The 12,658-nt window shown below is 46.1% G+C and overlaps 1 protein-coding gene across 1 annotated transcript; it reads right to left on the bottom strand.

The window, feature by feature from the left end:
• Positions 1 to 1,385: 1,385 nt before the first annotated feature.
• Positions 1,386 to 11,452, bottom strand: NDUFAB1 (NADH:ubiquinone oxidoreductase subunit AB1). Its single transcript, XM_055409684.2, has 5 exons — positions 11,248 to 11,452; positions 4,172 to 4,294; positions 3,332 to 3,419; positions 2,322 to 2,421; positions 1,386 to 1,550 (listed from the first exon to the last, which is right to left on the bottom strand). The coding sequence occupies exons 1-4, from the start codon at positions 11,413 to 11,415 to the stop codon at positions 2,330 to 2,332; spliced, it is 471 nt and encodes a 156-aa protein (XP_055265659.1). The 5' UTR covers positions 11,416 to 11,452; the 3' UTR covers positions 1,386 to 1,550; positions 2,322 to 2,329.
• Positions 11,453 to 12,658: the final 1,206 nt, after the last annotated feature.

Below are 12,658 nucleotides of genomic sequence, written 5' to 3'. Positions count from 1 at the left end.
GATTGACACACTTTGGAACGCTGTATTTGGCCAGTTTGCTATGTATAGGGGTACACCAGTTTCTCAAAGAACTTTACAGCAAGTTTTTAGACCAGAAAGGCCTTTGCTATCTGAACACGCACCCAGATCCTAAATACCACGATCACCAAATCATGTGTGATTGTTCCCCCCCATTCTGGCTCCTTTGAGACTTAAAACCACAGAATGGTATGAGTGGGCCATTTCACGGCAGGCATGTGGTTGAGAGTTTAGCAGTCTCTTTAGTGGCAGTACTGCTGACTTCAGGATTGTAGGCAGCAACAGACACATTTGCAGTCTTTGGCAAAATGTGTAGCTGCTGTGGGAGATCAAACAGCCAGACATTTACCCCAGATATTAAATTAAGGTACGTTCCAATCAGGAGTCCTGTGCAGCCTGTTTTTTTGCCTGTTGGATCTCTAGTGCCTAATAAGCACTCAAACTATTTGTTGAATAAATGCAGGTGGGAAAAAGAATAAAGCAGTCCCTTATGTTCCAATTTTGAAGTTTTCCGAAAATATCTTCTTAAGTGCTTAAAAAAAAAAAATGCAGCATAGCAATGAATGCTTCCTGTTTACTTAAAAAGGAGGGAAATGTGACTGCTTTCTTGTCTATAGTAGCTCTAAAGCGACACAGAAGGAACTGGCAACACTGGGTACCTCCACGAGAAGGTGTGTGGCCCACACCCCAGACCAGACTGCAGAGTCCTGTCACCTCATCCCTCAGCCACGAGATTGTCTGCCGGCTGAGGATCACACAGCCAGTCCCTGCACCTCTGCAACGATGCTACTTCCTACTTAACTACAAGACTTTGATCTCCTTCCTCCTGCATACTAGAAGTTCCACTAAAAGTAAAGCAAGTATTTTAGGATAGGTCTCTCAAGCTAAATCTCCAAGAGCTGGGCAGTTGCCTACATCAACTCCAAAGACCTAACACAGTGCTACGAATAGAAGAAACAGGGTTGTTAACTGATGTATGACAGACACAAAGTCAGAGTAACCTAGGGGGAAAGAGAACCTTTTATCTTCCCCCAAAATTACTAAATGCCATTAATTCAGAAATGGATCCTTAGGACAGGGATGAAACATTAGTCCCACACACCGGTGTCAGCTGATACAAGGAATATCAGTAAATTAACGGGGGCACAAAGTTTTTTGAGGCAAAATATCCTTTTATCACTAATTCATTCCTCATACTGAAGGTGGTCAGAGAGAAACTTATTTCAAGCACTGCTGAAAAAGCTATATTTCTGATATCCATGAGTACCAATGACAAATCAGACAAATCTTTAAAAATGCTAAGCAATGTCAATCTATTAAAAAAAAAGCACTTTTAGACATAAAAAACTGAAGACTGAGAAAAAATCTTGGTTTTACAGATTTATTTTCAAAGGGCAAAAACACTTAAGACAATTTAAATACAAATCTAAACAGAATTACTCTCAAAGTCAGCAATGATGCAGAAATGTGTTCTCACTGCCAGACACTTGCCGGCATCTTCTGAGCCTTCTCTCTCAGTGAGGAAAAGGGGTCTGGCAAAAGACAAAGTAAATTCAGCGCTTCCCTCTGGTGTTACTAACTTTAAGTGATAATCTCTGAGGTGCTAAATCCAGGGTAAGTAAAGTTATAGACATAAATAGAATGTTTTATTTTTAAAGTCTGATCACTTATTCTACAGCCTAAAGAACAATAGCTATTATTAAGAGGCTTCTTTACTTCAAGCACTGTATTAAATGACTTACATACACTATACAATTTTACCTTCACAAAAGCCCCAGGTAGGCCCTATCATTACCCCCATTTTACATATGAGGAAACTGAGGCTTACGGAGGCTACACAGTCTGCCCAAAATCACAGGCTTACAGGATGCGGCAACTCAGTTGTCTGTCGCTGGAGTTCATTCTCTTACCCAGAAGGCCTCTCCTGCCTAATTAAGAGCCAGGCCATCTCAGGTTCCTGGACAGCAGGCTGGACAAGCCTTGGTGCGGGTGGGGTAACTGAGGGAGGCAAAGGTCTCCACTTCGGGGTGACCTTGCTCAGTTTTTTTGTACAAGTCTGCTTTTATGAGGAGGGCTGACAGAGAGTCCTGTCTAGGAATGAACTGCTGTCAATCCCTCTAGAGGAGAAAGATGATCACTAGGGTTGGCCCCCTTGGAGTGGCAGATAACCAGAAGGTACCTGCATTTTATAAGTACTGAAAATCTTGTCAAGCACTTCCATTTTTCCATTTCTTCCTAAGTTTTTATCGAAGAACCATGGAGAGATTAATTGTGTGGGAGAACAGTTAAGCCAAATTATTTACCTGATATTTTATTCATATACATCCTTCTTATCTGCAATGTAATCTACAATTTCTTGTGGGCACATTAACTTCTCCGCATCTATATCAGGAATTTCAAACCCTGAAAGTGAAATGTACGACAATGCATGAGTGTAGAAAAAGCAAATCCTTTAGAACCAAAAGCATCTAACCTTTCAACAACATGCATAAGCACATCAAAAATGTCCAGCAATCTTGAATCCCATTTAAGTTGTGAGCCTGTTATGTACCAGATGATATATTTTTTAGACATAATTTGCATATTATAAAAATCCCATTTCAAGTGCAACATTCAGTGGTTTTTAGTATATTCACAAGGTTGTGCACCATCACCATTATCTAGTTCTAGAATATTTTCATTACCCCAAAAGAAACCCCGCAGCCCTAACTGGCCCCGCCCCTCTAGTCAGGATGACCTCTGAGGAAGCTCTGCGGGGTGGCATCCAAGTCCCCTGGCTTCCATTCAGGCAGCTCACCCCCTAAATGAGCCATGGAACCTTTAACAGTCCCATCTGTGTAACCAACCATCCCAGACAAGGATAACTTGGGAGCATGCATGGAAAGCGCTACAGGAAACCACGACGTGCATATGGGTGTGTGCACAGGCACACCTCCTAACCTAGGCACACCGAGCACTTTTCCAGACATGGACATTTCAGTCTAGCTCACTGGTGGGGAGGGTGCTTCAGGGTGTCAGCAGCTCACCACAGGCGAGGGCTTTGCCCTTCATCTAGGAGCCCCAGCCCAAGAATCTCAGGGGCATGCTCCCCCAGGTCTCTTCTCGACAGAGCCCTTGGTACTGCACTGGGCACTCTGCGGACCTGCTTCCCAAATATTATTAAGGACACTGTCCCTGACGTTTACTTCATCCAATAGTAAGCAGGTGGCGGTGGGGGGTAGCGCACTACAAATGCAAATCCCAATCAGACTCCCAGCATTTCTCTGCATTTAATCCACCTCAATCAAGAACCAAGACCCAGCCCGTGTGTTACCAAATTCGTCCTCCATGGCCATGATAATCTCCACTTGGTCCAAACTGTCTAAGCCCAGGTCTTTCATAAAATGGGAATTTACTGAAAGCTGCAAGAAAAGAACACCGAATGCAAAATTCAGTCTATGAGAACACCTGCTTCTCAAAATAACTGAATGGTGAAATGTCACTTAATCATTACAAAGAAGTTTTTATTTTTAATATAAAGAGATTATATTTTAAATATCAAGAGCTATAACAATTAATAATATTATACTTTTAATCTGTGGCAACACACACTTGATATGCTTTATATGTTAACTTATTCAACCTTAATTTTCAAATAGCAATATATAGAAAGCTAATGATGAATTGACTTTGTACATTTTACAATGATCTTTGATCACTGTTCTGAATGACAGCTGAGAGTCTGTTTTTCCTTGCTGCCTTACTGACCACCAAGACACCACACCTTAGAAGTGACGTCCTGCTCCCTCAGGAATGGCACACAGTGTCTATTATCACCTTATGTTTAATTCAGAGCTCACTATCGCTAGAAGAATCCTTCAAACAGCATTCACAGTACACGATCAGTTATGTTTTCTTTTTTTAGATGGTGGGCAATAACAGATCACATAGTACATGTAATATAAATACATGTACTTGTGTATATATGCCCTTCCACATGCACTGAGAAGTCTCCAGAAACACACTCAAGAAGCCAGGTCAGCTGGCACCTCCCAGAAGGAGAATAGGGTTCCTGGGAGCGATTTTTTGCTGTATGTCCTTTAGACACTTGGGATATTGTACCATGTGATTAAATACACATTTAAAGAAAAACCATTTAAACGACATCAATTACCTTTTCTGGATCAATCTTGTCATAGAGTTTCAAGACGTAAAGAACACGGTCCTTGATTCCCTCCAATGTCAAAGGCGGCGCATCGCTATACTGGCGGCACAGCTGTGTAACTCTGCCTGGAACCTAGAGCAAAGGATAAGGAAAGCGCTGCTGTGGAGCCCAAAATGCCTCTAGAGAAGGCACCAGCTACAGATGTCTTTCACAGAGCTTTCACAAGGCTAGCAAATCCACCTCCAGGGAGTCCCACTGTGGCCACCAGAACACACAGAGGCCTAATGCAGGGTAGAGGCAGAAGCCATAGCAGTTCAACAGCATAAAAATGGATTTCTTGGGACTACCCTGGCAGTTCAGTGGTTGGAACTCCATGTTTCCAATGCAAGGTGCTCGAGTTCCATCCCGGGTCAGGGAACTCTAGGATACCACATGCCGCACGGTGTGGCTGAAAAAAAGATCTCCTTTCCTCTCAGAGTCAGGACAGGCACTCTTCTCTCCTCTGGTCAGCCTTCAGGCTTTGGGACATCTGTCCCACTCAGTGAAACTGCCGCTAAAATCATCTAGAGTCTGCAGAGACCCTAAGGCTTCTCACATCTCAAGCAGCCCACTACCAACTTTTAATAACCAGGGCAAAATAACTCCTCCAAAGAGCTGTCAGGGTGAACTGACACTGAGAATCATACACCAGAGGGTCTAATTTGGCCCTGGTGGTAATTACAGACTTTGGCCAAGACAAATGAAGCCAGCTATGAACCCACAGAAGAGGATGATGAGTTCGCAGGCATTAGTTTCCAATCTGTTTCCCTTGCAAGTGGGCTTGCCTTGTTGCCACCCACTTTTGCCATCATTGTGTAATATCTCAAATTTCTGATCAAGCCCACTTGGGTCTTGACTGGATTCCTTCACAGAATGTGAAAGGGGCTCCAAGTCACAGATCAGCAGACTCAATGCCAGGAAGACCTTGGGGCACAAGAGGGGAAAATGAGACAGCCATCTGGCAGTTCTTACTACAGAAGCCTTTAACCTCAACTGGTGTGTTCACCTTCTGAAGTTGATTTTAGGTCTGCAGTTCGGAGTTCTTAGGGGATAGAAACCCACAGAAAGTAGGTTTCCTTTTTGGGGTTAAGGTTCTCCAGTCACAAAGGTCTAGGAAAAGTGTGGGGAAAAAAAAACAACACTAAAAAAAAAAACACCCCAAAACCAAGCAACACTGCCAGGACTTCCCTGGTGGCCCAGTGGTTAAGAATCCACCTGCCAGTGCAGGGGACATAGATTCGATTCCTGGTCCAGGAAGATCCCACGTCCCTCAGGGCAACTAAGCCTGTGTGCCACAATTACTGAGCCCTTGCCCTAGAGCTTGTGCTCTGCAACAAAAAGTCACCTCAGTGAGAATGCACTTCAACTAGAGTAGCCCCTGCTTGCCACAATAGAAGTCGAAGCCTGTGCACGGCAATAAAGACCCAGTGCAACCGAAATAAAATTAATGTATTTTTAAAAACTGCTGGGGCTTCCCTGGTGGCTCAGTGGTAACGAATCTGCCTGCCAATGCAGGAGACATCAGTTCTATTCCTGATGCAGGAGGATCCCACATGTGCCGAGCAATTAAGCCTGTGTGCCTCAACTATTAAGCCTGTGCTCTAGAGCCGGGGAGCCACAGTTACTGAGCCCACGTGCCACAATTACTGAAGCCCGAGTGCCCTAGAGCAGCAAGAGAAATCACTGCAATAAGAAGCCCACACACTGCAACTCAAGAGCAGTCCCTGCTCTCTGCAACTAAAGAAAAGTCCTCACAGCAACGAAGACCCAACACAACCATAAAAATGATTAAAAAACAAACAAAAAACTGCCAATTAACCAAATCAGTACATATCTGTTTAAGAAACACTTAACTTGCAAAAAAGGAAAAAGTATTGAAATCAGGTTTAGTCAGCAAGCTAAAGAGATCACAGCACTTGTTCTTTTTGTTTCCATTTATGGTCTCCTTTCCGATTACAGTACATTAGATTAAGGAGACCTCTGATCTGGGGATGCCACAGGCCAACTTATCAACAATGACTAGAAAAGGTTTCCAAACCGCAAACAAAAGGGAAGAAGCAAAAAGGACTAAAGAGAAAGAGGGAGAAGACATGAGCTAATACTGGTAATGACAGAAAAGAGATCTGAGGTGGGAGGATCTGACAGAGGCCTCGTCTGTGTGCAGCACAGCAAGAAGTGGTATGAGGTGAATTACCGCTGGGAAAGGGTGAGACGGTGAATTACCGCTGGGAAAGGGTGAGACGGGAGGCTGTCGTGCTTGGCGCCCAAGGGGAGAGGCTGGTGAGGGCACGCTCACATGCAGCTACCCAAGTGGTCCACTAGGTGTCAGCATCGAACCCAGCAGCACTGGCAACTGCCTGTAAGGGCCAGGTGGGTTCCCTGTGATTAAAGATTAAACAGGGCCCCCACCTGGAAACCACAGGCCAGTCTCAAAAGGTGGCTGCAGTGGGCTGTGCAGGAAACAGGAAGGGGTATCACTTGGGAACTCAGGCTCTGGAAAGAGAAAGTATCCTAGCACTAGCTCTTTGGCCTTGGGCAAGTTATTTAATCTTGCTATGCCCTAGTTTTCCTTATCTGTTAAGTGACCATAAACAACAAAGGTCCGTCTAGTCGAGGCTATGGTTTTTCCAGTAATCACGTATGGATGTGAGAGTTGGACTAAAAAGCAAGCTGAGTGCAGAAGAATTGATGCTTTTGGGCTGTGGTGCTGGAGACGACTCCTGAGAGTCCTTGGACTGCAAGGAGATCCAACCAGTCCATCCTAAAGGAGATCAGTCCTGGGTGTTCATTGGAAGGACTGATGCTGAAGCTCCAAAACTTTGGTCACCTGATGCGAAGTGCTGACTCTTTTGAAAAAGACCCTGATGTTGGGAAAGATTGAGGGCGGGAGGAGAAGGGGACGACAGAGGATGAGATGGCTGGATGGCATCACCGACTCAACGGACATGAGTTTGGGTGGACTCCGGGAGTTGGTAATGGACAGGGAGGCCTGGGGTGCTGCAGTTCATGGGGTCGCAAAGAGTCGGACACGACTGAGCAACTGAACTGAACTGAAACAATAGTACCCAAGTTCACAGGACTGTTGAGGCGTCAAGGAGATAATGAGAAGCAGAGGGCTTAGAACACTGCCCGGCACGTACAGAGTAAGTGTTACTTAGGGCTGTCTAGTAGGCTCAGGACGGCAGAGACCTGCCAGGCTGAGAGTGAGGCAATAGTGTAGCCCAGAGTATTTGGCTGACTCCTTCCGTTTCTAGTCCCTACTGATCTCCTATCAGGTTACAGTACTGCCAACAGCACTTTAGTATGTCATCTCCTTCAGAGCTAGTAACAACCCGGTCTTACAGGTGAGGAAACTCAGACTAAAAGGCTAGGTATCTTGCCCCAGGTCTCCCAGAATGGCCACCTGAAGGGTCTTACTGCCTCCTTTCTGCTGGATCTCAGCCATTAAAAACAGATATAGAGTGGACAAGCACTTCTGAAACGTGTCCCCAATGGCCAACATTGTTTCTGGTGTTAATTACTCTTCCCTAAGGTCTACACGTAACAATTATATGCAACAAAATCACCTCCCACAGATATGAGAGAAGCCACTGTCCGCAGGAAAAGAATGAGGAGCGGACCCTGTGAACCAGCAGGAATAAACCTGAGTAGTTTCTATTAACATCCGTCTTACCCTGATCTGGGTCCATCTGAGGGGAACTCAGAGGAACTTAGGTGGCTTTAAAGACCATCTCTGCAAATTACCCCCTGGACGGCTCCCAGGTAGCAGACATTCCCCCCCCCCAAGTTTGGTTACAAATTCCTTACCTGTCTCCAAAGCACCTGCGTGCAGACCTCCGTCCCTTCTCCACCCCCTGGGGCTCAGCCAGAAACCGCAGAGCCAGCCTCCGCTCCTCCCATGCTCTCACCAGCATGGTTACTGGCTCACCTGGTCCCGCTAAGTGGGAGGAAAGGTCTCAAATGTTCCCTCAACAAGTTGCATTGAATCTTTACTCCCTGTGACCCAGTCAGAGAACATCCACATTCCTCAGTGAGTGAATGAGCACCTATGCAGCACCCTTCAATATACCTGTCTTCCCACCTCAACTTAGGTCTCTCCCTTTCACAGGCACCTGAAGGTCAACACTAAGTAAGTGCTGGGCTCATCCTGGCCTCTGCATGTGCCATTACATCCTGCCCCCACTGCGTGAGAAACTGCTGCCTTCAGAACCATGCTCACTGGGGCTTTTATTAATCCACTCTTCTGCACTGTATACACACCTGTCCTCAAATGGCAATGCCTTGCCTTTACCTATTACCTGCCTGGCTCAGCAGCCTTTCAGCTTTACCTTATGTGCCAAGCACGGTGCAGTGGGCTAGATCCACAAAAATAAATAAGACATCTACCCTTGGTAGATAAGACATCTGCCTACGGTCTAACGGAAAAAACTAATCCAAACAGATCATTTCAATTATAATAAAAATGTGGCAAGGGCCATGACAGGTATTTGTAGGTTGCTTCAGTAACAAAAGCTGTCATTCAATCCTTGAGAGCCAATGAAAGTAGAGATACCAGACTTGGGAATGAATGATGTGGTCAGATCACAGCCCCAAGTCCAGCACCACCTCAGATGTCAGTCTGGTTCCAGTACCAGGAACAGCTGAGCTTTCCCTGCACAAGAATTCTTTGGAAATTCTCTGTACTCTGGCTGCCTGTCTAGATTCAAGGCTCTGGGTCAAGTATTAGACTTCAAGGTCCCTTTTTAGGCCACTACATCTTTTTTTTTTTTTTTTTGGTATCTTCTATTTTATATTGTCGTATTTTTATACCCAGGAAAGCTGCTTCGGCTTTTTTCGGGGGAAAAAATTAGAATATAAATGAATAACTAGTTGTTCCACGGTCTGCATAGTGGATGGATCTGAGGAGAGAAAACCTGACAAAACAGAATAGGTAAAATGAGCAAAGGTTCAGATGAAATGAACAAAGGCTGGAGGGGGACGTTTGGGATGACTGGCATACAAGTGGTAACAGAAACCAAGAGAGCGAAGAGATGGGCGAGGGAGAGTGTGTGGCAAGTGATCTCTTGACCTTACCAACATTTAATGATTTGGTAGAGAAAGTCCCCAACAAGGTGGAACAAGAGATGAACCAAGGGAAAATAATGTCAGAAACAACCTATGGAAAACAGCACAGCAGGGACTAAGCTGGCAAGGTTAATATAGCTGCCAAGTGTCCAATGAAGACATGAACTGATGTCTTTCTTTTGTGTGCATCTCTGTATCTCTCAACTGCGAGCATAAGGCCTGGCACACAGTCCCTCAATATCTTTGAAGGAACAAGTATTTACTCTCCAGTTCAATCCAAAAAGGATATAAGGTGGCTAAATGGGAGCACTTGGTCAAAACCACTTTGTAAACATAAAGAAAATGGCTGCTCTGCTGTGTATGTAAACCCAGCAGAGGTAGTGGAACCTCTCTGAGCATCTTGCAATTCAAGGCATGGTCCAAGCAGCAGCAGGATCTTCTGGAAGGCCACTGGAAATGAAAACTCTCAGGCCCCTTTCTAGAATCTATATTTTAACGCAAGTGATCAGAATGTATCAATCAAGTTTGAAAAGCAACAATCCAAGAATAAGGAATTATCACTTTGCCTCTTAGCCTGACACTGAAGTTGGTCTCAGGAACAAAACAGTAACTATATACACTGCTCTTTTAACTTCAAGGTGACACTTTTAACTTTGATTCACTGACAGGACAATGCCCCCTGGATGAATCTACTACACTGTCAGTAAATCTTGACACTGGCTGCACATAAATCACTGACAACTTTTAAAAATAAATGACCACGTTGGACTGCCAGAGATTCTAATTGATTTGGCCTGGGCATTTGGGTAAGGGGCCTCTTCCGTGTGCATTCGCTGGTGCTTATGGAGGTCTGAGCTCTGACCAAAGGCTTTCCCACACTTACAGTCATAGAGCTGGTCCACCAGGTGTGTTCTGTAGTGAAGGGTCAGGTTGGAGCTGTGGCTGAAAGCCTTCACACATTTGGTGCACACATATGGTTTCCCCGCAGTGTGTGTTCTCCGGTGTTTAGTGAGGTTGGAGCTATTACTAAAGGCCTTCCCACACTCAGGTTTTATTCTAATACCTTAGTAGCGGTTGAAACCACAATTACATGAAGTCCTAGAGTTTGAAAAGGGCCTTCTCTACTTAACTTTGGGAATCTATCCTCCCTTAAGACAATAGTTCTTAACCTTGCACTTCAGAGTCACCTGGGGAACTGACAGAGCACACACGTCAGTGCCTCATCACAGAGGAGGTAAATCAGATGGGTGGGGGGCCCAGGAGGAACATACTTATTTGTAGCTACCCAGGTGATCTGAATGCACAACTAAGGCTGAGAATCATTAACATAAGGAAAAATTCAGCCTCTAAAAGGTTTCATTAGATTAAAAGAAAACTTAAAAACTAACTTGCTTCCTGTCCTCACTTGCAGGAGACTCCAAACCAGGCAGAAGGTGACACAGGGATGAACCTGGGGAGAGAACTGCTGTGGAGAAGGCTGTAGGGCGGCGTGTCTTCCTCTTTGCACCCAGTCATTAGATTTTCCCTAGAAAGCGATCACGCTATTTATCATTATCACTACGACTAACGGCGACCAGAATTTTGAGAGCTTACCAAGCACCGCGCCCGGCATTCTACCAGTATGATCTCCTCTAAACCTCGTTGGAACTCCACAAGGTAGAGTTTTACGATTCAGACTGAGGCTGGGCGACGGTACCTGATTTGTCCAATGTTCTGGTCAGAGGCAACCTGCATTCGAACCCAGGAGCGTTTGACTCCAGCTCTGTGCTCCTGTTCACAATCTCTAGGTCACCCGAGGGCCGGCAGGGGTCAACCAAGCACCGTTAGGCAGTGGGAGAGGGAGCCAGCAGGTGTCCCCTGGTCAACCCCACCAACAGGAGCCGCAGGAGCCGCGGCCCCGCTGCCCGGCCCCTCCCTCTCACCCCGAGTGGGCCCGACGCCTGACCCCAGCCAAGCCGCCCCACAAAGTCACCGCCAGTCACCTGCGCGAGCACCAAGGCCGGCAGCGGAGCCCTAGGCCTCGTCCGGCTCTCCGCGGCGAAGAGAGTAGTGCTGAGCGGCCGGGCCGCGGCCAGCGTGGGGAGCCTGGGCAGCGGCGCGAAGGCCGTGGGAAGTCGGCGGACACAGACGCAGAGGACACGAGCCGCCATGGCTACGCCGACCCAGGATGCACTGCGCCGCGCCCTCGGGTTCAGTATCCTCTTGCGCTCTGCGCAGGCGACGCACAGAGCGGTGGCTGTGGGGAGCGGCTGACAGTGGCGGCCCCTGGCGGCTCCTGGCTGCACTGCGCCATCGGGGTGGGCGGCCCTGTAGTCCAGGTCCAGAGGCGAACAGATGCTAGAGGCAGAGCTAAAATGGTGTAAATATTCTTTCCCCAAACACTAATCACTGATACAAGAAAAGAACTTATTTTTACTTATTCTCTGAAAGTTAAAGTTTTGATGTCGGTGATTCTGATAGGGGCAAAGGGACAAAGTAGGTGATTAAATAGTTAATCCCACTAGAGGATTCTAAGTAGAAAAATATGGTAAACCCCTGTAAGTTAATGATCACTCAAGAAAGCAGGTTTTCTTAACCGCAAAACCAGACAGGCTTGCTTAGCAACAAAACCATGGAGAAGAAGCAGGAGTTCAGTTCAGTTCAGTTTAGTCACTCAGTCGTGTTCGACTCTCCGCGACCCCATGAATCACAGCACGCCAGGCCTCCCTGTCCATCACCAACTCCCGGAGTTCACTCAAACTCATGTCCACAGAGTCAGTGATGCCATCCAGCCATCTCATTCTCGGTAGTCCCCTTCTCCTCCCTCCCCCAACCTTTCCCAGCATCAGAGTCTTTTCCAGTGAGTCAACTCGTCGCATGAGGTGGCCAAAGTATTGCAGTTTCAGCTTTAGCATCAGTCCCTCCAATGAACATCCAGGATTGATCTCCTTTAGAATGGACTGGTTGGATCTCCTTGCAGTATAAGGGACTCTCAAGAGTCTTCTCCAACACCACAGTTCAAAAGCATCGATTCTTCGGCGATCAGCCTTCTTCACAGTCCAACTCTCACATCCATACATGACCACGGGAAAAACCATTGCCTTGACTAGACGGACCTTGGTTGGCAAAGTAATGTCTCTGCTTTTTAATATACTATCAAGGTTAGTCATAACTTTCCTTCCAAGGAGTAAGCGTCTTTTAATTTCATGGCTGCAATCAGCATCTGCAGTGATTTTGGAGCCCAAAAAAATAAAGTCTGACACTGTTTCCACTGTTTTTCCATCTATTTCCCATGAAGTGATGGGACCAGATGCCATGATCTTTGTTTTCTGAATGTTGAGCTTCAAGCCAACCTTTTCACTCTCCTCTTTCACTTTCATCAAGAGGCTTTTGAGTTCCTCTTCACTTTCTGCC

This window comes from Moschus berezovskii, chromosome 27 (assembly GCF_049115385.1).
Source record: "Moschus berezovskii isolate FMDL1 chromosome 27, NW_MosBer_1.0, whole genome shotgun sequence".
Taxonomy (NCBI): domain Eukaryota; kingdom Metazoa; phylum Chordata; class Mammalia; order Artiodactyla; family Moschidae; genus Moschus; species Moschus berezovskii.
This window is presented reverse-complemented; position numbering and strand designations above follow the sequence as displayed.